At 25.4% G+C, this 27,548-nt stretch overlaps 5 protein-coding genes across 15 annotated transcripts in view; 3 read left to right on the top strand and 2 right to left on the bottom strand.

Moving 5' to 3' along the window:
• The first annotated feature begins 306 nt into the window (after positions 1-306).
• Positions 307-6,319, top strand: LOC122716586 (cold shock domain-containing protein E1). The gene is made up of 11 exons (XM_043939816.1): positions 307-449; positions 1,699-3,002; positions 3,073-3,252; positions 3,363-3,553; positions 3,711-3,921; positions 4,049-4,284; positions 4,359-4,620; positions 4,689-4,925; positions 5,004-5,209; positions 5,281-5,865; positions 5,948-6,319. Exons 2-11 carry the CDS (start codon positions 2,607-2,609, stop codon positions 6,114-6,116), a joined length of 2,673 nt encoding a protein of 890 aa, XP_043795751.1. The 5' UTR covers positions 307-449; positions 1,699-2,606; the 3' UTR covers positions 6,117-6,319.
• A 1,126-nt stretch (positions 6,320-7,445) lies between these two features.
• On the bottom strand, positions 7,446-10,018 carry LOC122716585 (multiple epidermal growth factor-like domains protein 10). The gene is made up of 4 exons (XM_043939815.1): positions 9,657-10,018; positions 8,160-8,303; positions 7,881-8,012; positions 7,446-7,632 (listed from the first exon to the last, which is right to left on the bottom strand). The coding sequence occupies exons 1-4, from the start codon at positions 9,700-9,702 to the stop codon at positions 7,568-7,570; spliced, it is 387 nt and encodes a 128-aa protein (XP_043795750.1). The 5' UTR covers positions 9,703-10,018; the 3' UTR covers positions 7,446-7,567.
• Positions 10,019-10,647: 629 nt separating this feature from the next.
• LOC122716583 (suppressor APC domain-containing protein 2) lies at positions 10,648-13,269 on the bottom strand. 4 transcript variants are annotated; one of them, XM_043939814.1, is made up of 6 exons: positions 13,005-13,269; positions 12,082-12,800; positions 11,716-11,862; positions 11,367-11,579; positions 11,155-11,294; positions 10,648-11,077 (listed from the first exon to the last, which is right to left on the bottom strand). In XM_043939814.1, the coding sequence occupies exons 2-6, from the start codon at positions 12,694-12,696 to the stop codon at positions 11,071-11,073; spliced, it is 1,122 nt and encodes a 373-aa protein (XP_043795749.1). In that variant the 5' UTR covers positions 12,697-12,800; positions 13,005-13,269; the 3' UTR covers positions 10,648-11,070. The 4 variants fall into 4 exon arrangements, with proteins under 4 accessions (XP_043795749.1, XP_043795747.1, XP_043795746.1 ...); XM_043939812.1 differs by having other exon boundaries at positions 11,150-11,294; positions 12,082-13,269; XM_043939811.1 differs by having other exon boundaries at positions 12,082-13,269.
• Positions 13,270-14,099: 830 nt separating this feature from the next.
• LOC122716674 (cyclin-dependent kinase 14) lies at positions 14,100-20,802 on the top strand. Of its 4 annotated transcripts, none has more exons than XM_043939980.1 (7): positions 14,100-14,612; positions 16,721-16,810; positions 17,311-17,439; positions 17,875-18,071; positions 18,149-18,534; positions 18,606-19,150; positions 19,232-20,802. In XM_043939980.1, exons 1-7 carry the CDS (start codon positions 14,567-14,569, stop codon positions 19,321-19,323), a joined length of 1,485 nt encoding a protein of 494 aa, XP_043795915.1. In that variant the 5' UTR covers positions 14,100-14,566; the 3' UTR covers positions 19,324-20,802. The 4 variants fall into 4 exon arrangements, with proteins under 4 accessions (XP_043795915.1, XP_043795916.1, XP_043795914.1 ...); XM_043939981.1 differs by having other exon boundaries at positions 14,101-14,612; positions 16,692-16,810; XM_043939979.1 differs by lacking the exon at positions 14,100-14,612 and adding an exon at positions 15,020-15,232.
• LOC122716673 (RAB11-binding protein RELCH homolog) overlaps positions 20,790-27,548 on the top strand; it is a 20,238-nt gene continuing 13,479 nt past the window's right edge. For 2 of the 5 annotated variants that reach the window (XR_006347069.1, XM_043939978.1), the window contains exons 1-17: positions 20,790-20,881; positions 21,380-21,641; positions 21,889-22,086; positions 22,278-22,436; positions 22,550-22,902; positions 22,981-23,091; positions 23,169-23,413; positions 23,492-23,802; positions 23,878-24,164; positions 24,254-24,578; positions 24,655-24,808; positions 24,876-24,999; positions 25,095-25,365; positions 25,447-25,582; positions 25,717-25,916; positions 25,992-26,253; positions 26,394-26,512. Coding sequence is in view for 2 of the 5 variants with exons in the window: in XM_043939978.1 (XP_043795913.1) it covers positions 21,590-21,641; positions 21,889-22,086; positions 22,278-22,436; positions 22,550-22,902; positions 22,981-23,091; positions 23,169-23,413; positions 23,492-23,802; positions 23,878-24,164; positions 24,254-24,578; positions 24,655-24,808; positions 24,876-24,999; positions 25,095-25,365; positions 25,447-25,582; positions 25,717-25,916; positions 25,992-26,253; positions 26,394-26,512 (3,307 nt within the window). In the remaining 3 variants the exon portion in view is untranslated. Of the gene's footprint in view, positions 20,882-21,379; positions 21,642-21,888; positions 22,207-22,277; positions 22,437-22,549; positions 22,903-22,980; positions 23,092-23,168; positions 23,414-23,491; positions 23,803-23,877; positions 24,165-24,253; positions 24,579-24,654; positions 24,809-24,875; positions 25,000-25,094; positions 25,366-25,446; positions 25,583-25,716; positions 25,917-25,991; positions 26,254-26,393; positions 26,829-27,548 lie in introns of those variants that run through there. The other 3 variants (XM_043939977.1, XR_006347071.1, XR_006347070.1) reach the window with 3 other exon arrangements.

The following is a 27,548-nucleotide window of genomic DNA, read 5'->3' as shown; positions in this document are numbered from 1 at the left end:
TAAAACTTGTTATTAAAAGACTATTTATATCTTATATTTATATCTTAATTAAATACTAAAAATTTTGTCTTTTGGTACTTTTGATATTTTTAGCAAAATATTAAAATTGACAGTTTTTTGAACGCACTTTAATATCATTGGTTTAAATTTTTCCGGAACATTACTCAAAAACGTTATGTTAAGAACACACTTTTATTTTTATATGTATTCTATTTCTATAATCAAATAAATATTTATTCTTTGTCAAATTTATTAACTTTTAAATATAAATTTATGATTTTTTATATTTATAATAGAACATGCAAATTGTTTTTGCGACAATATTACCAGATGGCTATGAACCCAAATTTTTAACTGTAGTCACTCTGTAGTTGCTCCTGTTTTGTATGTGAATACTGAATGTTGACATTCAACATGGCGGCATGTCGTCAGTGCTGTGCTGTGTCGTGGTGAGTTTTATAAATCTTTTTAAAGTTATTCGATTACGAGCTTTACAATGAAACATTCATAATGATTATAATTATTTCTTTCTTGACAGTTATATTCATATTTTATAAGTATAGAAAATTTCAGTAAATCTTTATGATATGTAAAGAAACGAGTGACCTCATAAAAAATTAGAATCTCATAACTGGCGAGCATGTACAATATTTCGGATTTTTGTTTGACTATATCTTGTAAAAGTTATCATTATTTTAAATTCAAAATTACTTTTATGATGTTTCGTTAAGCAAAATATATGTTTATTTACTTTTGAGAAATTTGTAATACTTATATTGTTAGATATATTTCAAACATTTTCATATAGGTATCCAACTATTACATTCCATTTACAGCAAAATTCGAAAATAATGATTTAAACAACAAATTGATGATAAGATATTTTTATTATTTGTATAATATTAATAAGGGAAACTTTGAATATAAATAAAATCTCAAGAAATAAATAAAAAACATTGAAAGAACTGTACCAGTTGGAGCATAAAAAGTCAATGTCAAATTAGTAGTCAATTATTGTCAATATCTTATTTATCTTATGTATAACCATAAATAGGATATAATAAATATATTATAGATTTCTATATATAATTGTATATTATTATAATATGAAAAGAAAAATATATAATAACCTATATATACAAGAGATATTTTTTTCATCTCTGTTAAAAACTTATTTTTTTAGTTTATTCAAAATAGAACTTTTATTTTCAATGCATCCATAATAATATCCATAATATAATAGAATTATATTAATAAAAATTTATCAAAATTAGTAAATTAGTATGATAAAATAAATTTTTTTTTTTCAATATAAAATATAAATTATAACTAAAATTTATAAATTTTGATATGTGTATATATATATGTGTTTATAAATATATATAGATATATAAAATGCATAATATCTTATTTAAAATATATAAACTTTGATTTACATTTAAATTTTAACATTTTAACATTTATATTTAAACAATATTATTTGTTTTTTTATTTTGGCAAAATATTTTATTTAAATATAATCATATAATTAACTATTATTATTATAAATACATCTTAAATAATAAAAAAATGAAATATTTATTTATGATATTATTATTATTAAAATCTTTTTTTATAGTAAAGCTCATAATCTTATTAAAATATATTATTTTTTTAGTGTTTAATTATATTAATATGACAAAATATTTTTTATTTCAGCTTGTGTAATTGTTAGTTTAGGACACTTTTGAAACCAAGGCTCACTGTAAATTCCATAATTAAATGCTGAAGAAAGAAACGCTAACATAGAAATATTGGAACAACACAATCACACTCAGCACGCATTGAAGACATCTGAGGATTTCAAGTCAACATTTATCTTTTAAATCTCCTATGTTTTTTGATTTACTCCTTTTATAAAGGATGACTGCTGTTTAAAAGGAACACAGTTATTCTAGTGTACGCTATATTGAGTAAATATCAAACAGTTGTTATAACACGTGCATACGTATGTGGAAAGTATCAATGGTCTATGATGTGCTAAGAATTTTGTACTTGTATTAATTCATAAATCAACATTAACTATATTGTTCATTTGTATATTGTGTACACAAGCTTTGTGAGAAAGAGTTAGGTGAGCTATAAAGTGACCGTGATTGTGATTGCGGCTGAGATTGTGCTGCTCTTGACTAATAAAACATTTGTATTTGTATTTAAAGAGTGCCAATTTTGCACAGAGTTGCCTGGGTACTCTTTTATAAATAATTTATGACAAACGTCAAAATATTTTCAAATCCTTCCTTCCACTTCTTGGTCACAAAGAAGCCTGCATTTCTGCAGCATTTTTAAGAGCCTCTCTTCCTCTGTATTAAGTTCTTGTAACATTATAATAGTGAATGAAGATATAAGGTACCAAGAACCATTCTGTGATATCTATGTTAACACTTAAATAATTGAAAAGACTAAAAATTTCTAAATATAAGTATATATATATATATATATATATAAATATATATATATTGTGGTGAAACAGAAGTGAACATAAAAAAGAAATTAAGTAATTATTTCAAGAAAAGAGGAAAACTTATACGTAAAGATTACATTTAAAATTGTGCAAATTTGAGACAATGTCCAACAATCCTCAGTGGAAAACGTTCCAGCCGCCAATCATGAACTCTGACCCTGCAATACTTGATTACAAGTCTATGACTATACCAAGTCCTAAAGTTATAACAGGATCACATCAACCAACAACTAATATCTACAGAAATGGTACCAATTATAGTGGAGATCATTATATGATGGATTCACCTCCTGGAAATGGAAAAAACACAATACAATATGCTGGTTATCCCAACACTAAGATGTCACGTAATGAAGTTACCAGATTTCCTTTTGGAACATTTACAGGAATGGAAGGAAGCACTGGTTATACAGAAGAGCCAACAACAAATAACTCCACTTATCAGGATCAATCTGAAAACCAAGGAACTCGAGAAACTGGAATAATTGAAAAATTATTGGTGAAAATTTTATTTTATTTTTAATATTCATTTTATTATGTACAAAATTGCAATTTTTATTTTTTTCTAGCATTCATATGGATTTATACAATGCTGTGAAAGACAAGCAAGGTTGTTCTTTCATTTTAGCCAATTTAGTGGTAACATAGAACATTTAAAAATTGGAGATCCTGTTGAATTTGAAATGACTTATGATCGTCGGACAGGCAAACCTATTGCTAGTACTGTTAGTAAGATTGCTCCAGAAGTGGTTAGTATATTATTAATATATTTATATAAAATGCCAGAATAATCTAAAGTTGTATAACCAAAATATTCAAACATATAAAATACTAAAATATATAAAATTTTATAATATAGGTGCTAAGTGAAGAAAGAGTTACTGGAAATGTAACAACAGAATTGCATACAAGTGGTGATACACAAGGTCGTATTAGTTATGAAAATCGTGGAGAATGTTTTTTTCTGCCATATACAAAAGATGATGTTGAAGGAAATGTTACTTTGCGTGCTGGTGATAAAGTGTCATTTCAAATTGCTACTAATCAACGGTAAATAATTTATTAAATAATTTATTTAAATATTATATTATTTATTTAAAATATATTAAAATAAATATAGGGTATTATTACTTATTACAATATATATATATATTGTATATAATATCACATCAGGTAAAATTATTATAATACTGCATTTTAATTACAGAGGAAATTTAGGTGCATGTCATGTAAGATTGGAAAATCCAGTACATCCAGTTCGCTATCGTGGAGTTGTATGCTCAATGAAAGAAAATTTCGGCTTCATTGAACGTGCTGACGTAGTAAAAGAGATTTTCTTTCACTTTAGCGAAGCTAAGTCTATGAAAGAAGAACTTAGACTGGGAGATGATGTAGAATTTATAATACAAACTCGAAATGTAAATATTTTTATTCTTTATTTCTTGTATATATTCTTATATATATTCTTGTATATAAACAATTGTTAAACAACAATATTAATTCTTTGCATAAATTTAATTAATTATTAATTATTAATATTTTAAGGGAAAAGAAGTAGCTTGTAATATTACTAAGCTACCACCTGGGTCAATAGTCTTTGAAGAAGTTAGTAATAAAATAGTAACAGGACAAGTATTGAAACCTCTGGAAAGGGGTACTGCAGCTCGTCATCAAAATGATCCTTTACCTGGAAGAATTCGGTATAGAGATACAGAACATTCTTCAGATACAGTTGAAATTCCTTTTGGTGATAAGGATCAAAAAGGAGATTTTACTCTTAGGTTTTATACTTATAAATTATTTTTATTTATTTCTATTTTTCATTTATTTAATTATGACTTAATATGATTTTTAGACATGGGGACTGGGTCAAATTTCGTATTGCTACAGATACTAGAGATCAACTCAAAAGAGCTACTGAAATATTATTATTACCTGAATCTTTTAATGTATCCGGTGAAAAACGAGAACAAGGCATTATAGCTGCACTAAAAGATGGATTTGGTTTTATTCGTTGTGTAGATCGAGATACACGACTTTTCTTTCATTTTAATGAAGTTTTGGATGTTGATAGAGAAATTAGTGTAGGGGATGAAGTTGAATTCACAGTAATTCAAGTAAGAACAATGCATCTAGAATTTATTTTATTTTTTTTAAGTATATTTTAATTAAATTTTTGTATTAGGATCCTTCTTCCTCATTTTCAAACAATCGACAAAGTGCAATTAGATTAAAGCACTTACCGGCTGGTACAGTTCAATTTGAAACAATTATAGAAAAAGATTTATTGGGTACTATAATTCAGAGTATAAATGGCGTTGTGCCTGGTCTAATTGGATACACAAAAGAAAATCAACAAAAAAGTGTCATTTTCTTTAGTAAAGATTGTGATCCTAAGAATATCCCAAGACTTGGTGATAAGGTATATTAATATATATATATACATATATGCAATATTATGATTTTATTAATACATTTTTTAAAAGTATTGGTATTTTAGGTTCAATTTAGTATCTGTCAAGTAAAACGGAATAAAGAACTTGTTGCTGTCGACATATCTCTAATGAACTCTTCCGGTGAAAAAACTCAAAATGGCAACAAAAAACTAAATGGACAAATTTGTCAAGGTTTTATTGCTGCACTTAAAGATGGATTTGGTTTTATTGAAACTGTAAATCATGATAAAGAAATATTTTTTCACTTCAGGTGAATAATTTAAATATATTTGAGAATATTATATTTTGAATATCTTTTATAATAATATTTGTATTTTTTAGTAATTTTGAAGGGGATGTTAATGCTTTAGAAGTAGGAGCTGATATTGAATGTACAATCAGTTCTGGAAATGGTAGAGGTAATGGTGGTTGTGTAGCTGCGGATTACGTTAAATTGGTACCTCGTGGAAGTATTCCTAGGCCAACACCAGTTAGTGAAGTGCTTGATGGAACAGTTATCAGACCTTTACGAAGTGCAAATCCTGACCAGGCAGAGTATGCTGGCTTAATAAAAATAAATGCTACTAATGAAGATGAAGATACTCCGGAATATGAATTCAGAATTATGGGACTTGTCAATAAACGTGAGCTGTTACAAGCTGGTGATCCTGTACAATTACAGGTGGATTCAGCAGGTCATGCTTGTAATATCGTAGCAGTTAGAAAAAAAAGAAGAGCAACAGTTGATGCAGTAAAAGGCCCTTTTGGTTTTCTTGCATATGAAGTTGATGAGGGTAAGAAATTATTTTTCCACATGAGTGAAGTTCGAGATCATGCAATACTTCAACCAGGAGATCAGGTTGAATTCGTTTTAATTACGAATCAGCGTACTGGTAAATCATCTGCATGCAATGTAACACGATTAAGGTGAATTTTCTATAATATTATATTTACATGTTTTATTATACTATTAATATTAATTCTCATATTTTTTCTCTTTATTGTATAGTGATACTGTTCAACAACGACCCGAACGTTTAATCAGTCGATTGCGCACTACATCTTTGGAAGATACAGGTCCTAAATTAACTATAGTTAGACAACCAAGAGGGCCAGATGGCACACGTGGATTTAGTCAAGAAAGATCACAGCATACTCCTGGTGCTATCCAAGAGTAATGTTGTATTGAAAGGATTATTGCTTATCCAAATTGTAATCTACATTACTTGTTTTTAGTCCATACACTTCGGTACCGAGATTATTATTATTATAAGCATCGTAAACATTTGCCAAATTGAGACTAATGTGACAACAATAATAACATTGATAATCGATTGGATCATGATCTTGTTGAGAAAAAAAATATAAACTAAAAAAACAACGAGTCATTTTATCATCTTATAAAATATGAAAATAATCAGGAAGGCAGTTTGTCTGAACTACTTCAATTTCTTTAAAAAATTTACTGAATTTTTTTTTTTTTTTTTTTTTTTTTTTTTTTTTTTTTTTTTTTTTTTTAACATGTAATAGACTTTTATATAATTATAAACAATGATTATGAAATATTATTAGAACTTCTAATTATTACACATTTTCTTTCCAATAAAAATTGTAAAAATGTTTCATCATTCAAATAATTTAACATTGAACTGTTTGACAATCTGCCTGTTTGTAATGTTCAAAGATAATGTCCCGTCTATCTTTATAAAAATATACGTACATGTTGATAAAATCTTTATTTATATTATTTTATTTAGAATATTTGTTTTACCCGCAATATATATCACAATCAGTTTAAATAACGTATAATAGTAAAAAAATCAGTGTCATATGCACTACAGCATATATGATAACATTGATTGGCCATATAATCAAAAAAGAAGAAAACTGCATTCATATTATTTACTGAAATTTATGAATTTTATAGTCCAAGAAGCAGACATGTGTTCTATTATATAAATTATTGTAACGTGTTACTCTGTTGAGAAAATGTCTATGAATTTGTAAAAAGTTACAACTGGCCAATTGTTTGTCCTAGATAATATATAACATATAAATATATATACATGTCGTTAAGTTCCTGATGCAGTCTCGTGTTAAAATATAAAATCAAATTAGTATTATGGATTCAGTCGATATATACAAGAAAATTATAAGAAGTACTTATGTGAAAAGTAAAAAAAAATTGCATTTTATAAGTTTTGCCATCAAAAACAAACGAGGTACACGTGGCATTATAGAAAATAGATGAAAGAAGTAAAGTAATGATGTGCATTAATGCAAGCACGATACAAACTAAATGTTTGTTCGAAAATTCATGGATCCAACACATCATGTGCATACATATTGTAAAATTATTGATGAATAAACAGTGAAAATATCAAAGATAATTTCTTTTCTATGAATCTCAGAGATTTTAAAAACATAAAAAATTGAAATTTTTATAGATTATAATTTTTTTTAAGAATTATTTTTTATATTTTTTTAATTTTTAATAACACAAGAAAAATTATATATACAATATATTTATTATGTATGTACAAAGATGTGTAAATTTTTGCAAAATATGTTTATTTTTTGTACTTAACATGTTAAATGTATTTAATAGATTAAAAAAAGGCAAGTTGAATTAGATCACAACACATTCATAAGGAAAGAGTCCTCGGAAACGTTGATTATTTGGACCTGGACAAGCTGCAAAATATATAATTTTATTTAAAAGATATTTCAATATTTTTTTATTTATTATACTTATTAAATTTTGTCATGGTATATTTTATTATAATAATATATCTTTAAATAATTAAAAATTCGTATGTTTAAATAATTAAAAATTGAGTAAAATGTTTTTTATCATTTCAAATTACTAATTTATATGAAACATGAAACATGCGCGAATGCAAAATTTATAATTTAATTTTTTAATGATAGAAATTACTAACGTTTATCACAGTGTGATCCATAATAACCAGTTCCTTCACAGCGACATTTAAATCCAGGTTCTGATGATATTTGTAAGCATGATCCTCCATTTAAACAAGGTTTTGCTCGATAACATATATCGCTACGCTTACCTAAAAAAAAAATAATTATTCGAATCTTTTAATATTGAATTTTCAAATCAATATTGAATATTTTTACTTTTTTAAATATTTATGGAAAAAATATCTATGAATAATAACATTTAATATTATGGCTGAAATTAACAGGTAAGTTGTTACCTCTTAACGCTTCTTTGCAATCTTCATTACTATTATATCTGTACTCAGAAGAACAACCATAACCGCATCTGCATTGTGCATTATAGATACGACATCCATATTGCATTTGATCCAAATCGCAAGCATTAGTTTTTGATAGTGTGTCTATTATTATAATTAAGATAAAATATTTTAATAATATAATTCATAATAGTTAAATTATAATTATGTATTTTTAATTCATAAATATTAATACATCGTCTAATTTATCAATTAAAATAATTAATTTTTTTAATCACTTATTTTTATTTTTTTATTAAAAAATATAATATCATATTACTTAACTTAAGAATATTTTCATATTTAATTTTACTTCTAGATAAATTTTATTTAAAATTTTATCATGAGATTAAATGATAATATTGTAATAGAATATTCTTCTATCAATAGATGATAAATAAAATTTCGTGAAATCATTATATATATATATATATATATATATATATATATATAATAGTATATAACAAAATTTAATATAATAAATCTAAAATGAAGAATTTAGAAATTGAAAAGAATGTATTTATTAAAATTAAGTAATAAAATTAATATTTAAACACAATTCTGCATTTTATCTACAATATTTTTTTCATGAATGTTGTCTATTTACAATGAATGTATCTGCAGTTTATTTACCCTGAAAAGATAATATAATGAAAGAGAATACTGGAGGCAATTATATTTACTATTAAATGTGTTCATTACATTTTCTATTTGACTGAATTGATAAATATTTAACAAGATAAAATATATTTGTTCAAATTGATTTTGTAATATGCAAATTATTATTTTTATTATAGTTTTTTAAATGAATTATTATTTGAAAAGAATCTTTCTTATTTGTAATTAATAAAAAAAATTATTAATTATAAATTTTGTAAAGTACAATAAGTAGGAGGAAATGTATGTAATCATCAAAAGTATATTTCATTATCGTGATACATTATCTGTTTACTCGGTGAATGAACCGAGATGTTTCCTTTAACGGAACAGTTGCATTTATTTTATTAAGTAAATTACTATCATTTAACTTAATGTCTTTTAAGAAAAATACAAGAAATAGAGCACTATGTAAAAATAACTTTTCCACAATCTTGAAATAAAATTTTTAACATTTAGAAATGTTAAAATCTTTTAATATATTTTTTATTATTATATTATATGTAATATATGTTATTTTATATAATATTATATTTTTTAATTATTTTATATAATTAAGAAAAGATATAAAAACAAAGTTTTTTACTGTAATATAGTGATTAAATTTGAAGATGAATATAAACTTATAAGATCGAGAAATCAATATTTATGGTAATGTAATTCTTATAATATATGATCAATCTAATAAGTTATAAAGAAGTAAAATGTTTATAATTAAATATTATTTTATAAATATAATATTCTCTTGCATATTTTTGTAAATTATCTTATATTATATTGAGGAACGTAATATATTCATACCTATAATAAGTAGCAGAATTATTGGTATTGTCAATTTTGATAGCATGATCAGCCTAAAGCTTATACAAAATCCGGGGGAGAATTATACCGATAACGATCCAAATAATTGGAGATTTTTGAAAACAGAGATTGTCGATCAACGCCTATGAATAAACTATTGCTTGAATTCTGGGGTTAAAGATCGTTTGTTAAAAGAAGGATTCTTTACACATTCACTATCGCGAGGATAAAATTCGTGCTCTAGTGCAGCTTCTTTCTGTCAATTAGCAACTAAACTCGCTGAACGCGTCGACTGAACTGATTAGCCAACTCCAGGCAGCTAGAGACTTTTTAATTATTGCTTTACGACTATTAACTAAATGCGCACTAATGCGTTTAATTAGTATACCTCTTAGACACTATTGGACTAAGAAAATGGGGTGTAAAATTAATAAGTGTTTATATTGATGTATTGATTCTTTGTAATTTATGTAAATTTGTGCAGATTTGTAATTTCATTCATTTCGTTAATATCAATTATTATTTTTATCAATAATTTTTATCTCGTTAGTTTTGAATTTATTAATTTTATATTGTAATTATTTTATTATTAATATCATATGTATTTATATTATTTTAAATAAAAAATAATAGATCGTTATATGCCAGATTATGAAATATTATATTGTTTAGATTAGGCATATTATGTCTTGCTATCTTTCTTGCTAATATTGCTAATATTTTTCCAAATAAACGATTAACAGAAAATTAAATATTTAATTAATTATTAGTTTTTAATTTTTATAATTAATTTAACTTTCTTTTTTCATTGTTTTTTTTAAAACTATTTATATATATATATATATATATATATATATTTCTGTAACAATACTAAAATAAATATTAATTTTTTATTAATTTAGGATATAAATAATAATATTGGATAGTTAAGGAAATATATTATCACAATTCGATAACATTTGACACGAATAACTATAATTCCGGAAGTAGATGCAGTTTACACCGCGAAACGCGCATAATTTATTTGTACAATATTCTTATAAAAACATTTATTTACAAGATAAGAATATTCAGTTTTAAAAATGTATATATAAATTTGTTTCATTTTATGTAGATAAACGTAGATTAAAGTATTAAAATCAAGAATTTCGATCAAGACAATTAATTAGAATAATAATTTATTATAAAAGAACATCTCTCTTGATTCTCTCATGATCTCTTGATTCTTGGATTATAAACATTTTGAAGTTTCATTTACAATATGTATAACTAAGTATAACTAAGTACATTCGAGTTTTAGTATAGAGAATATTTCACAGACTTTACATATATCTAAAGTTTCAATATGATTTCATTAATATATGTATATTTGATAATTTGCATATAATTCATTACATTATTAAATCTTCTCAATTTATATTCTAAAAAAAAAAATTTATGTAAAATATCATTTTATATTAATATAAAAATATTAAAATAATAATTGTTAGTACCTTACATGAATGTTTGATCATGTTGTTCATGAATCATTGCTCTTCTAGACTGAACCATATTAGTTTGTCTATTATACAATTCTCGTACCAAATTGTCCTTTTCTTGTTCAAGTATTGCTATCCGTTGATTTTTTTTAGTGACTTCCTATTTTTATAAATAAAAAAAATTATATAATTACATGAATTACAATTACACATGTTTATTTATTTAATTTACTTCTGTTAATCTATGATTTTGTTGTTTTAATCTAGATAATATATCTTGTTGAAGTTGATTTGATGTAGGAGTACTAAGAAAAGCAAGATTCATGTGAAGAGGAAGTCCACCACGTTCCCAACTACTTATTAATGCAGCTAAATGTCTATTAACTTCTAATACTCGAGCACGTTGTAATTCCAAACGTTCTTGTTGAGCTTCTGTCCATTGTTCCTAAATAAATATATATATATATTATATATATATATATACACACACGCGCGCGCGCGCGCACACACACACACACATGTATATATGTTAACATAAAATATTTTAAATAATTTTACAAAGTTAAAAAGAAATTTAATACCACGTGAGATCCCATTCGCCCAAGATGTTTGATTTTTTCTTGAGTAGAAGAAATTTGTTTCAAATACCATTCTCTAGCTTTATCAACTGCAGCTAGTCCTTGAAGTAATACATCTTTTTCTTGTTCAATCTGTTTCATTCTTTTCATCTAAAAAAAAAAATTATCAAATAGCTATTATTATAAAAAATTAAAATACAGGCTTCCCAACTATGTATTCTATTAAAGTAATATAAGTATTATGTCCTAAACAAAATATTTAGTATAAATTATTATCTTTATCTACATGTTAATAATCACTAAATTTCATGCATACCCAAAACCAATCACCAATCGTTAGTTGGGAATCCTAGAGAAGAATTTCTTTACCATATTGTAATCAATACCATTCTGCAACGTGTGACGTCTAGGTTCTCTGCGTTTATTTAATGGTTTTTTAGGCTGTAAAATAACTTGATTATTTTGTAAATCAACAGCTTTACCATCTCCTAATACTCTAGTTGGTCTTAATAATGTTCTAGTATCAGATCTATAATTCGTTGGTAATTGTCTTTTTTCTATAGTTTTCTCATCATTCATTAATAAACTCATTTGCCAATTTTGTAATACAGTTCGAATTTCAGATTTATCAAAATTTCTATCTGAATTAATAGCTCTGGTTTCTAATGCAATACCCATTCTTGGAGGTTTTGGAGGTCCATATGTCTTATTTAATTTTATTTCAGGTGCAGTTCTATTATCCATTAATTCTATTTGTGCATTTGCATCTTTTCGATTTGCTAATAATTGAGGCATGCTTAAGGTACGTTGTTGAGATATAACATTATTCGGTCTAATAGTTGCTGTATTTGAAGATGTCCATGTTGTTTTATTTTGATTATCAGGTATTAATATTGGAGCAGAAGGTGGTCTATTTGGTTGACCATCATGTTTTTTAGAATCAGTCTCAGTTTGAATTTGTAATAAACATATCTTAAGTCCCATACAAAACCTTTCAAAAGATAATAATCCATTAGATGGAGTAACTTTCTTAAGACTATCCAAAACTCCTTTTGGAAGACCTTGTGTTCCATCATCTTGCCATCTGCCTTCAATATCAGAAAACTTGACAAAACCAGTATTTTGGTCATCCATTATATCAAAAAGTGTACGCATAGCAGTCACAAAATGTTTTGGTAATCCATCCGCGCCCGAAGTTTGTATTTGCGCCATATTCATATACAAATGTATTTAAAATATAATTATATTAAGAAAACATGTATTCATTTAAATATTTCAAAATTGAACATTACCTTTCAGGTAATGGAAGATATATCATTGTTTCTCTTAAGAAATGTTTCTTTGATTAATCATTTCCTTAATTAAATATTATTTCAGTTAAGTAAATATTCATCTGACAGATATTTTTTTCTTTATTTGTCATGTATAATGTTAAAACATATTGCCAAATTATTAGCAGAATTATTCGTATCAAATATAAATAAACTTAATATTTTCTGAATTCATTTTTCTTTTATTTTATTAATAAAATTTTTGTTAACCTCTTTAAAACTTATATATGAAATTAAATATGAATGTAACACAAGAAACAGGTGTGTCGAAATACAAATCAATCTATAGTCCGTCCAAAGAAACAAGTCATCAAGTAAACAAATAAAATCACATAAAAATTTTTTTAAAAATTACTATTGGTTAATTATTATTTGATGATCTATTGATATAAGAATCATATATTCGTATGTTATATAGATTTTTAATAAATTCAGATTTTTATTTTTATTTTTTAAATACATCTTGACAATTTCAAATATAAGTATTATATTGAAATAAATAAAAAATATTTTTAAAATAATTTGTATAATAATATTCAATGTTTATTTTAAAAAATATAAGTTAATTATAACTTTATGATAAAAAGTGTGAATTTACATATTAATTTATATTTAAATAAAATTGTTTAATAAATATATAATTAATCAAATTTAAAAATTAAAAAATTTTAATTTAATAATATTTATGAAATTAAAACATTATATTTGAATATTTATTAGATAATAATAAATTTAAATTTAAATCGAATTGCATTAAATAACTATTTTAAATTAAAATTTTTCATTTTAAAATCAAACTTCGCGCTTTAATCATAAACACATATCTTATTAATTAAGGCATATTCACATATAATATGAAGGCATATTCATAACCCATTCAAAAAATCGTAAATATAAAGCAGTGAAGCGTATCTCTAACATTATAATAATAAAGTTTAGATGGCAGTAAATGAGCATATATGAAAATAGTATTAAATTTCCATACTAGTAGTAAACTATATACACTTAGACTAACGTAGATCAGCCAGTTTCAGACTTTTGTCTGTGGCGCGAGACAGTAAGGCTATGGGAACGGAGAACTTCGTGGGAGAAGTTTGTTCTCGCGGATGAGTTGTTCAAGATAGTGGTGGCGTGCGCGAGCACCCGCCATATATCCAGGAAGTCACGATAAAGTCCCCGGTTGTAAAAAATACTTACAATCTTGTGTTGAGATTTGCAAATCTTTAGCAAGATTTAACCGGGGAAATATCGGTGGAGTGTATCACATTTAAAGCGCACGGTGTGAGATCTTAAACAGTGAACGGAGAATCGGTAATGTGTTTTTCATGGCGATCAGTTCATTAAGGAGATATATGCTATCATCAATGTACGAAATACGAGAAAGGTGAAGGAAGTGCTCGCCAGACCTGACCTACCCAAAAGAAATACCACGAAACGTAGCTTCTTATATATATATATACACACACACAGTGCGTCACCGCCCATATGTGATGTGTTTCGTGCGTTCGAACGAATGAGTAATCATGTACTGTCAAGACAAGGGCTCGACCACCTCCAAGAGCAAAGAGGGTAAGTTGATGTCTGCGAGATTTAATTATCACACAAGTAATTCCTTCGTGTATCTCTTTTTCTTTTTCATTTTTCTGCAACATTAGATTGTATCCTCGATGCTCATGTACCGCTTTCCATTTTTATCTTCTTTCATTTGGATTTTTGTCTTTCTGTTTTGCACATGTGGATTCGGTAAAACACGACTAAGTAGACTGGATAGAATGTCAAAAGTTTCTCGATTGTGCGGGTGGATTGTTAGTTTGATGGAGAAAGATAAAATGACAGACCAAGAGAGTGCGGTAAAGAGGGAGACTAGGAGAGTGTCGTTTACAAATCAAAGGGGTGGGGGACGAACAGTATGTATTTCGAAGAGAGAAACGGATCATGTACATTCTTGGCAAATCTTTTTATCGAACTTCAGACGCATAGACGAGTTTATCAGATGTGAGATTGCATTAAAGTTGTGCATCATCACTTTTAGTGCCGCAAATATTGCAATACCTTTTGTTGCCGCGAAAACGTCATTCGTAAACCACGACAGATGCGTGAATGGAGAAAAGTGCTTTTGTGTACGGGAAAGCATGCGGAATATCATGAAACGAAATGTGGAGTCAATAACCATTCTAGAAATTATCAACGTAATTTATCTATCATTATTTTACATATATAAAAATTACATTTTTTCTATTCAGTTCATTGACCTTTAGTAATAGCACATGTATACACGTATTTATGTACACATACATATATATACATTATACATTATATATTAAACATAACCATATATATATATTATATACACATTATACATTATATTCATTATACATTAACATAACCATATATATATATATATATATATATATATATATATATATACAGGGTGATTCTTTCTTAGTGACCTTAAAGCCAATGCTAAACTACATGGTGATATTTTCGTGTTTATATATTTTTATATCATCAATAAGATTTTATTTTTAATTCTGGAACTTTCAGTTTCATTTTATCATATATATGCATATCCCATATCAATTTTTTATGTTACGATAGAAAAGAATTATCGATAGATGATACAAACGATGATACGAAGATATTGGCGCGGCATTTTTAAGTCATAAGTCATGTTTTAAGTTCTTCAGAACCAATTTATATGTATGTGTTTATCAAATTTTTAATTATTCTTTATTTTTTAATTGTTAATAATTAAATCATTCGCTCTAGATATTCGCTCTTTAGCTATAAATCATAAATTAAAAAAAAATTCAAATACAAAACTATATAATCAAAAAACTATATAATCAATTTCAAACATTTATATTATCTTTTTATATTATTTTTTCTTTAATTGTTTGTTATTATTGTAATATCATATCTTATTAATAATTTTTTGAATTATTTTTAAATTTCTATGAATAAATTAAGATCTGTTTACCTTTAATAAAATAAAGATTTGTTTTATTTTCTAAATATCAAATGTATTTTTTTTTAATTTTTATATCTCTATGTATATCAAGTGCATCATATTTTTCTTATATATTTAAATTTTCTATTTATAAACTTTTACTTTTAGTATATTAATTATATATAAATTTTTTTTAATAGAATAACTTTGTCATATAATGAACAACTGCTACTATTATCTTTTCTAATTGAGCATACATACTTATATGGTACATAAATTAAGAAAGAATGTCATTTGCATTTGTACAAGCAATTATAAACTCTTCTGCTTTATTATTTCATTGTTTAAACGAACATACTGTTATATGGTATAATCTTCATTTTATTCAACAGAGAAAAAAAATATCATTATCTATATAAGCAAATAAACTTTTAAATTCTTTTTTCCAAAAAAAATGATCATTGATAATGTTATATATATTGTATTTTATCTAAGACAAATATATTATATTTTATCCAAGATAAATTTATATATTCCATGCTACTATTAATCATAAGATTGAGGAACACTGGCATTGCATATTGCATGATGTCATCACACATGTAATAGTTCATAATGTTTGAATTATTCTCAGTTTCTTGGTCATATATTACAGTACGCCAATGTCTGAATTTATATATCTTTGTTTTGATTTACAGTTGCTAAAGATTGCGATTATTATGCACAGGGTCTGTGACAATGCGGGAGAAGAAAGGAGGTGCTCTTAGCAGAGTACAAAAGCTGAAAAAAAGGCTTAGCCACAGCTTTGGAAGACTTTGTAAGTATATTTAAAAAAACTTATATTTAAAAAAAATATAGAGAACATTTAATTAATATTTAATTAACATTTAATTTACATTATATTTTTTGATTTTTATAATAAAATGATAAAAATAATTTAATAATAATGATAATAGTTTAGTATTTTTTATCTAGTATATTTAATCAGTATATTTTTTATTATATAAAATAAGATTCATATTTTATTAAAGAATTTTTAAGCAACTGATATTTTTTTATAGATTTTTGAAAAATTTTATAAATTTAATTTTATTATTATTTTATATTATGAAATTTTTTGTATTTCTATTATACTATATGATATTATATTAATTACATAATATATTCTAATGTATATTTACTTAATAATATATTTATATACTAGTATATAATTATATTTACTTACTACTAATTATATTGACTTACTACAATAAAATAATTAATACATTTATAAAATTATTGTATCTAATATTAATTTATTAATATTCTTTATTTTAGCAATATCAAAAGAAGAGGCTGATGATGCTGCAAATAGAGGTCAACTGCCATATAATGGCTATTCCGAGGAGTTCCTAGACCGTTTAGAACCAAACGGCAATATACCTGCAGATAAAGATCGTCGTTACGGTAAGTGTAAAATTCATACATGCTATAAGAATAATCACGTTATAATCATATAATATAATTAACAATATAAATTATAACTCTATTTATCAAACTGAGTAAGTTTTATTATCATCAGTACTTATTAAGATAAATAATATTTTTTTAAAGATATGATATGTGACATGAATGACTACTATATTTATATATTTATATTGATATTTGATATTTATTTATTTATTTATGCATAAACATTTATTACTAATTACTAGTTAATAACAATCAGTAGCAGTTAATATGATTAAACTGATTCAATATAATTATATCTATTTGATAATCTATATTATATAAATTAAAATTTTTTATGTATTAATAAAATATTGAGGGATTATGATTCTACGTGGATTCCTATTGCTGTTATTTTAAAGAAAGTTTTAAGGACGAAATTGGATGTCATAGAATGGACAGGTGTGGGCGACCATGAGAGAGTGCATCGGCAGCTTTCCGTTTCTAGTGATTCCAAGCTTCTTGATGAGGATATACGGGAAGAAGCGAGAGTAATCTTACGACCTCGACGTCCACCACGACCTAAATCAGAGGTCTTCCTTGGGCCAGATCCACCTCCTAGAAGAACCAAGAGATTTTCAGCATTTGGGGTAATGTCAAATTCATATCTTCTATGTTTGTTTTTTAATATTTTAATGTTAAACAGTATCTGTATATATATTTACAGGGAGATTCTCCTTTTGGTAAATCTGAAGCTTATATAAAATTGGAACAATTAGGAGAAGGATCATATGCCACAGTGTTCAAAGGCTATAGTCATCTTACAAATCAAATGGTGGCACTTAAAGAAATTAGATTACAAGAGGAAGAAGGTGCTCCATTTACTGCCATTCGTGAGGCAAGCCTTCTTAAAGAATTGAAGCATAGCAATATCGTTACTTTACACGATATAATTCATACGCGTGAGACTCTTACTTTCGTTTTTGAATATGTTCATACTGATTTATCACAATATATGGAAAGATATGGGAGTGGTAATGGTGGTTTAGATCCACGAAATGTTAAACTATTTTTATTTCAATTATTAAGAGGATTGGCATACTGTCACCGCAGGTAAAAGTATCTATATATATTAAAATTTTTAAATTTAATATTGATAATTAATTTATTGTATCTTAATTTAGGAGAGTATTACATAGAGATGTAAAACCACAAAATTTGTTAATCAGTGAAATAGGCGAACTTAAATTAGCAGATTTTGGTTTAGCAAGAGCTAAATCTGTACCATCACATACATATTCACATGAAGTTGTGACATTATGGTACAGGCCACCTGATGTTCTTTTGGGTTCCACAGAATATTCTACCTCACTTGATATGTGGGGAGTAGGTTGCATATTTATGGAGATGTTGACTGGTGAACCAACATTCCCAGGTGTGCGCTGTACGTACGACCAACTTGATAAAATATTCAAAGTATTGGGCACTCCTACTGAAGAAACTTGGCCTGGTGTTACACATCTGCCAGGATATAAACCGCATAGACTGGGATTCTATCCTCCACGAAAATTGGGTCTTTCGTTTCCTAGACTTTATGATATTGCTGAAGGTGATAATATGGCATCATCACTTTTACAATTAAATCCTGACCAACGGATAGGAGCTGAAGAAGCATTAAGGCATTCTTATTTTGCCTCTCTTCCTAGAAAATTATACGAATTGCCTGATGGTAAGTTAATAATATATGATTATTAAAAAAATATATTTCAATAGAATTATTTGTCATTGATTGATTTTTATTTCTTTACAGAAGTATCGATATTTAGTGTTGAAGGTTGTCATTTATATACAAATTCGAGGCACGGGTGTGCAGATTCGCGTCACACAACTCTTAAGACTTGAAGTTAAAATTAAATATAAAGAAAAAAGTAAATAATAAGTAATTCCCAAATTCACATGTTCAGTGAAACGTTCATTCTCATACAGATTAGATTTACATTGGCACTATTGCCTTAACTCACATATACATTATTTCCACGCGCGTCAATCGCTCTTTCTCAGGGCTGCTCTACAAATTCCATTCATACATACATATACAAACACAAATACAAGCATATACATAATTGCGATATTTTTGGTTTTCTTTTTTTTTTTTTTCCAAAACTAATATATACATATATGAAATGAATTAACGAAGATAAATTATTAACTGGCAAAGAAAATACGAAAGTAAGCTATCTGTGGCTAAATGAAGTAAAAGAATTTTGAGATTCGCACGCTCGATTTAGGAAGCAAAAGCACGCACGACCCATCCTCGCACTTCGTCCAAATATTAGATTTAGAATGATTTACCAATCAAAAAAAAAAATACTATACCGCCTTGTGGTTCTCGATCCCAGTCTGAATGAAGTCTGGAAATGGCGGTTGCTGTTTAGAAAAGATATAATAAAATAATTATAACTTAGAAAAATTCTGGAAGATCTGTAATACTTCATATAAATTTTATGCTGTTTTTGACTTTACTGTTGGTTACTGAGACAATTGAATATATTGGTATGTAACAAAAAAAATCATTGTTCGAATTAAAACTAGTTGTTAATTATATGACGTGATGATAGGAATAAATAATAGAATTCTAATAGAAAAAAATACCAATACGAATCAAATGTCATAGCTACCAACATTATGAAATATACAAGACTAATGAAAAAAACTTATCGTTGATGATATCGACGGTAATGATCTAGTTGTAAGAATTAATATTAGCATGCTAGTGTCGATCGAAGTTCATTATCGACATTTACAAAGTAGTATCTATCAATGATAGTAAATCAAGAATGAAGTAATAATTATAGACGTAATCAAATCCAATTTGTTCAATCGCTCATACATTAAACAACTAATGGTGCTTGAACGAATTGTAGAAATAAAATGTTATTAAATTGGTATTAGTTATTTAGAATGGATCGTTCGGCCAATATCGTTTCTAAGTGGTTTTTAAAGATCATATATCTCTAAACGAACCAAGTTTAATAACGTTGCAATAGTAATATAGGATATGTAATGTAAAATGGTGTTACAGTCCTTCCGAGTTTTCTCTAAGCTACGATGATTATTACGATGAAATATTAATCCTTTAGTATTTACATTTATACCAATTTTTCAGCACACTTATAAAAATATCAACGAGACGAAAAAAAAATTTTAAAAATATTTCGAAAAAATTTGGGACACGTTATTACTATTATTACTTATTAAAGATTATTATTTGAAAAAAGACGCGCAGAAGGTAGATTGTATATAGAACACCAGGTTCGTATTATTGATGACGCTGAGATAGCTGAGCTGAGACTAATAAATGTGACTTTGTAATAAATTAAAGCGTAGTTCGGTACACTTGAGACCTACCTGTTCTTCGTTAGGTTTTCCATGTGCAACAAATTACAGGAACATTTATATTGTTAAGTATAATATAATGCAAAGCCTTATATCTGTAATACTTGTTCTGCTTAAGTATTGATTTTATACACATTTATTTCTTTATAATTATATTTTATTTGTAATTTTTCTAAGAAATCATTGAGATATTTGAATTGCTTCAAACTTGTATTAAGAAAGATAAAGAACTATGTTTTTGAAGTACGTGTATGTTGAGAAATTTATACCTTGTATATTATTCAGTGCAGTTTAGATTTGGAATCTTTATGAATTATTAAAATCTTTTTTTTTTTAAATATCATTTTAAATTTTATAATAATATAATATATTAAAAATTTTTATAAAACTTTTATAAAAAACTGAATTTAATTTTATATGTTATATATTATTTAAGTAATTATTTAAATGAATTTAATATAACATTAATTATAAATTGATTTTAATTTTATTTACAAACAATAATATATATTATTACGATAAATTTTAAAAAATTAATGTATTCATAATTACCATTTTAAAGATATTAGTTTGACATAGACTGACATAGAGGTTAACATGGCTTTGTTGTCATTATAAGTAAAGTGTTACGTTTCATAAAGTCAAGTGATTTTTATTAATATACTTAATTAAATTAATAAAAGCATGGCATGTCCTTGAATGGATTATTATTTTATTCATCAAGTTATATGAACATGTTATTTTCATTAAACGATCATACAAAGTGAAAGCTATGGCTGGTGTCATACAGGAGGTTAGAGATCCTCTGTCCACGGACAGTAAAGGTAATAAATAATTTTTATTAATTGATTTTATTTAAAAAAGATTATATCCTTTGTATTTTTTTAAATAATATTTATTTATTACATAAAATTAAAAATTAAAATAACGTATTTTTAACGAATATAAATTATGTCATTGATACACACAAAATATATACACGTCATCGGTAATTAGAACAAAGAAATTCCCGCATATTAATTTTTATTTTTATTATAAAAATGCCGTAATATTAGATGTTTGTTATTTCAGGATCTATAAGTATCAAAACGATATCTTATGAAGAAATTGCTATTAAGCTTTTAAACGAAAAGCTTTTATTAACGGCCTTAGAATTACATGCAGAGTTATGTGAAGCTGGAAAAGAATTACCTATTTTAAGAGAATTTTTTTCAAATCCAAATCATTTTGAAAATCAAAGTATTAAGCCAGAACCATATACCACTATGCGTATGTAAAACGATGTGGGAGTTATTTATATTATTATACAAATTTATTAATAATAAAAATTAATAAAAAAATAACAAGAAATTTAATGCAAGAACAAATTTTTATTGCTGTATTTATATTGTAATAATTATTTATTCTCTATAAAAAAATAATTGCAAAAGTAATATAATATTAGAATTTTATGTTATTAGCTAGATCTTCTAGTCAGGCTACTTTGGATTCACTTGATATGACAAGATATTCAGAAGATGGTGCAGGTGTTGATGAAAGAGTAGCAATTTTAGAATTTGAACTAAGAAAGGCTAGAGAAAGTATTTCAGCTCTCCGTGCAAATCTTACAGTAGTAACAGGTTTTTTTCATACATATTTGATATTGATATAATTAATTATTTGAGTTTGATAATTATAATTACAAACTAATTATAATTATAAATTCAAACTAATATTTATTTAAACATTTTAGAATCAGAAGGAACTATATCTGATAAATTCTCTGATAAATATTTATCTAATGAAACCCCCATAAAACCTCATGAACAAAGAGCTATAAATTTTCTTGTTAACGAATACTTGTTGGCAAGCTCTTACAAATTAACATCAATTACATTTAGTGATGAAAATGAAAATCAAGATTTTGAAGATTGGCAAGATGTAGGATTAAATATTCCAAAACCAGCAGAATTATTACAAATTTATAGAGAATATATGAGAGCAAATGGATATGATAAATCATCTTCTGTAAGTGTTGGTGTGCAAACTGATTTCTGTGAACTAAAATCAGAAACAGAAGCAGAAAAAGATGAATTTAAAGAAATGGTTTGTGAAAATTATATTTATAATAAATTTTATATTTTATTAAATTATTATTATTTATTGAAATAACATTATTAATAGGTAAAAAAAGTAGAGGAACTTAAACAACAGACTGCATTATTAGAACAGGAAAGATTGGATTTACAACAATTTATTGTCACTAGTGAAAATTTATCTCAAAATCCAATTAAAGTATAAATTTTAACATATGTTATAAAAAACTCAAAAAAATTGTCTTTGTTTTTTAATCAACATATTTTTTTATATAGCAAGGTAGTAGCGGAACAATACAAACAATAAATTCAAATTCTACTACTCCAGATAAATTTGAACTTCTTGAAACACCAGCTCGTGATACATCGACAGTTACTCAAGAAGTCGAAGAAGATGATAGCGTTTCTGTTGTTGTCAGTCTTGGCGAAACTGATCCCGGAGATAAAGAATGGACTAGAATACAATTACCTAGAGTGGATATTATTGAAGAATCATCCATTCTTCCTAATCCATCATCTAGGTATTATTTTTTAGTAATATATTTTAGTAATATATCATTTTTATATGTATATTTTTTATAAAAAATAAATGTTTTTAGACATTTACCATTAAAATTCAAAATGGAAGTAATAGCACATTGCTTAATAAATGTTTCAAGTTCTGCAATTTCTACTGCGGAAGAAATTTTCAAAAATGGTATAACACGTGATACTCTCATTCAAATTTTAGCACAAACATTACCTCGGATTGTACCTAATGTTATTTTAAATAAGCGCGAAGAAGTGATACCATTAATATTAAGCACAATTCGACTTCATAATGATTCTACAGAAAGAGAAAAATTATTACAATTATTATTTAATCTAAAGAAAAGGCCACAAGAAGATGAAAGACAATTGATTTTAGCTGGTTAGTACAAAATATTATAAATAATATATAATTATTTTAATTAATTTTAATATTTTTTATTCATTTTAATATTAGGTTTTGTTGCTATGGCAAAACTTGAAGATGAACCAATGGAAGGTGAAGAAATTTTGACTATTTGTTGGGAACAAAGTCAACACAAATATCCTGAAAAAAGATTATTAGCTGTTGAGTGCTGTTCAGTATTAGCTCCATATATGTCAGTTTGCATAAGAAATTCTTTAATGCTTTCTATGCTTCAACAAATGTTACTTGAAGATAAAGATCCTACAGTTAGGGCTAGTGTAGTGAGAAGTCTTGCATTATTGATAGCTTTAATGGATGATCCTGATAAATATTTTCAGGTATTATTTTATATTTAATAAATTTAATAATGTTTAATAAATTTAACAAACTAATTTAAATATATTATGTTGTTAATATTTACTTTCAGTGTGAAGAATTAGCATTAACAGCACTTCATGATATATCATCTATTGTTGTTGAAGTTGCATCTTCCTTACTTTTACCAATTTTAGCTCAATGGGCGCTTTCTCTCAAAAGATTACAGTCACATCTATTGCCACGTATTATATCTAAAGTAAAAAATCATTTAAAATCTTCATATCTTCAACATTCAAATAAAGATCATATCGATGAAGAAAGAATAGTATCATCAATTGGAGTATTACAATATTTACTTCCACATATGGTTATCTGTATAGCAGATACTGATTCAGTTAGAACTTATATTGAACATGGAATATCATCTGATTTACGTGAGTATATCGTAAATTTATATATAGATTTCTAAATAATTGCAATATTTAAAATTTTTTATATTTTATTATATAGCTGATGTGTTTGTGAATTTGTGTCATTCCAATATCGTTAATCCAAAAGTATTTTATGATGGTGATGTGGATATAGGAAATCTTCTAAATGCGTTTTTTGCAAATACATGGGAAAATGATTCATGGCCAGAATTAGATTGGTTTACAAACAAATTGTACTTTGTTTTTTTTTCTTTAAATTTTCAATTAATAGTATCATATATTTATGATTAACACTTTCAGAGTGTTGGATATTTTGGAAATGGTAAAATCTGTTGAAACTAATCAAGAGACAATTTTAAATGCTCTTTTAATGTATATTCATTCTTTATGTTTGGGTTTTGGACGATATATCACACAAACACGGGTAAATTAATATTTTGATTTTGAATATTTCATAATTTTGATCAAATGAATGAATAAATATCATATAAAAATAATTAACAATTTCATATTTTTTAGATTCAACCAATAATTGCATCTGAAATAATTGAACTTGAACAACAATTAACGACTTTATCAACTGATAAAAAGAATATGAATTTGACATTAATTCCAACATATTTAATTATATTGTCCACTTTGAATGGTATAGATGTTTCTAAATCTTTAAAACAGTTCCTTGTTGTTTTATCTATGAGTGGCACCAATATTACTAGTTTACAGATCGCAATTATTATGTTATGCGCTCAAGAAAATATGCAAGAACATGTTCTTAGTGGTTTATGGGATGGTTAGTTTTATAAATAATTAAAGTAGAATTTTTTTATTAGAAATTTAGTAATCAAGTTATGTTTTCCTCTATTTTTTATAGGGGTAGTACATCAAAGACCTATTGTAAGATGCGCAACTGCAACATTATTTGGTTGTATAATAGCTCATATTTCCGATCAGTTAGCAAGTGCTAAAGTAGTTCCTGCAATTGTAACGCTCGTTAGTGATCCTGATATGTAAGATATCTTTATAAATATTTTATTCACTTCAAATTATTAATATTATTTATATTTATAAAGTTAATTCAATTATTCATTTTGAAAAAATATAAATAATTAATATAATTAAAATAGTATTTATTTACTTTCAGAACTGTTCGATCTGCTGCAATTCCTTCTCTTGGTCGTTTAATAACGGAATGTAAAGTTAGAGAGATCCGTGATAAAGCACGTTTAACTTTAGAAACTATTGCTAAAGAACCTCATGGCATTCCGCCAACTTTAGCACTTCCTTTGGTTTCAACATTAGCATTTATTGCTCCTAATTGCCCTCAAAATTATATAGAAGATGGTAAATTTTTATTAGAAATTTTACATTTTCAATATTTATGATATGTAAAACACTAAAGTTTTTAATTTTTTATAGTTATAGCAACGCAATTAATGGGCATAACTTCATCAGCATTACAGCAAAGTCGTAAAATTGATCTCATTAGTTCATTAATTGAAGCATATTCTGTCTTGGTTTATTGTCCATTGAATAATCAATGTGTTTCTAGCGTGTTATTGCCCGGATTAAAGTATCTCGAACAATTGATTAATCAATATTTACCTCAACAAAAAGAAACAGTTAGATCATTATTACGAGAAACAGAATCACGACAGGATCTTTCAAAACCAATGGAGAGGTAAATATTTAAATGCATTTTGAACTTATATTTATGTTGATGATTTTGAAAATAAATTTATTGTAAGTTAATCAATACAAATTACTTACAATAAAAATTATTGTAAGTATTGTAAGTTATTTTATCTTTTTTTTTCTTAGATCTTTATCAATGAGTTCTGGCCTTTCTTTATCAATGGCTTCGGTAAACGTAGGACAAGGTGTAGAAGATATGAGACAGAGAGTGAGCAAAATATTTCAACAAAAAACTAGTTCACCAAGTATGTCTAGTATTTTTCGAAAGAAATAAAATTTTTTTGTCATTCATGTTTAATCATAAATATTATATTTCATTCTTTTTAAAATTTTACATTTTTTTTTATTTTTAAAGTTTATTTATAATATTTATGTTGTACTTAATATATTATACAATTAAAAGTACAAGTGATGCACAAAATTTATACTAATCAGAATATAATATTATTATAAGTATTATTTGTTATAATCAGGATATAAATTTGATAAATATTATTGAATATCACTATAATGGTGCCTTTTAAGATGTAATTTTAAATCATGTGAATTACAAAATTTAAAATGTTTTGAAAATTAAAATTTAACTTAAGAACAGAAATTAATAGAATATTGATTTTGATTTTTAATTGCAGAATTAAGCATGATATTAAATACTTAAATAGTTACAATACTTTATATAATAATTTCTCTTTATTATAATTTATTATTTATTATATATTATATATTTTAAGTAATTATAATATATTTATTAAAATGAATCTCATATACTTTTATTAATGTAAATAATTTATGTATTAATTGTGTATTAATGTAATTAACTCTTACTAAAAAAAGAAAAAAAATTTAAATATATCCTGCCATAACACTACTTTGAATTTAAAAGTATAATTTTAAAAATATTTACTATACTTTAAATTATAGGAATGTAGTTATATTCACATAGTATATTGACATTCAAGAAATAGGTTGTGATTGTTAAACATTAAATGTTAGATATTTAATAACGATGATTTCATTTTATATTGCTATTTGATATTAAAAAGCAAAATAGTTTTTATTTTTGTCACCTCTAAAGATTTTGTGTGATATCATAAATCTATAATACACACAATTATCTATAATACATACAATTAATATGTATATTTGTACTTATATTGGTCATATGAATATGAATATTATTATTTTCTTTGCTATAAAAAAAAAGAAATTAATCAAATTTATTTAAAATAGATTATATTTTGTAAGAATATTTTATTGTATTTATATATATATATATATATA

The sequence above is a fragment of the Apis laboriosa genome, unplaced genomic scaffold, assembly GCF_014066325.1.
Source record: "Apis laboriosa isolate Shangri-la unplaced genomic scaffold, ASM1406632v1 scaffold47_cov149, whole genome shotgun sequence".
In the NCBI taxonomy this organism is placed as follows: Eukaryota; Metazoa; Arthropoda; class Insecta; order Hymenoptera; family Apidae; genus Apis; species Apis laboriosa.
This window is presented reverse-complemented; position numbering and strand designations above follow the sequence as displayed.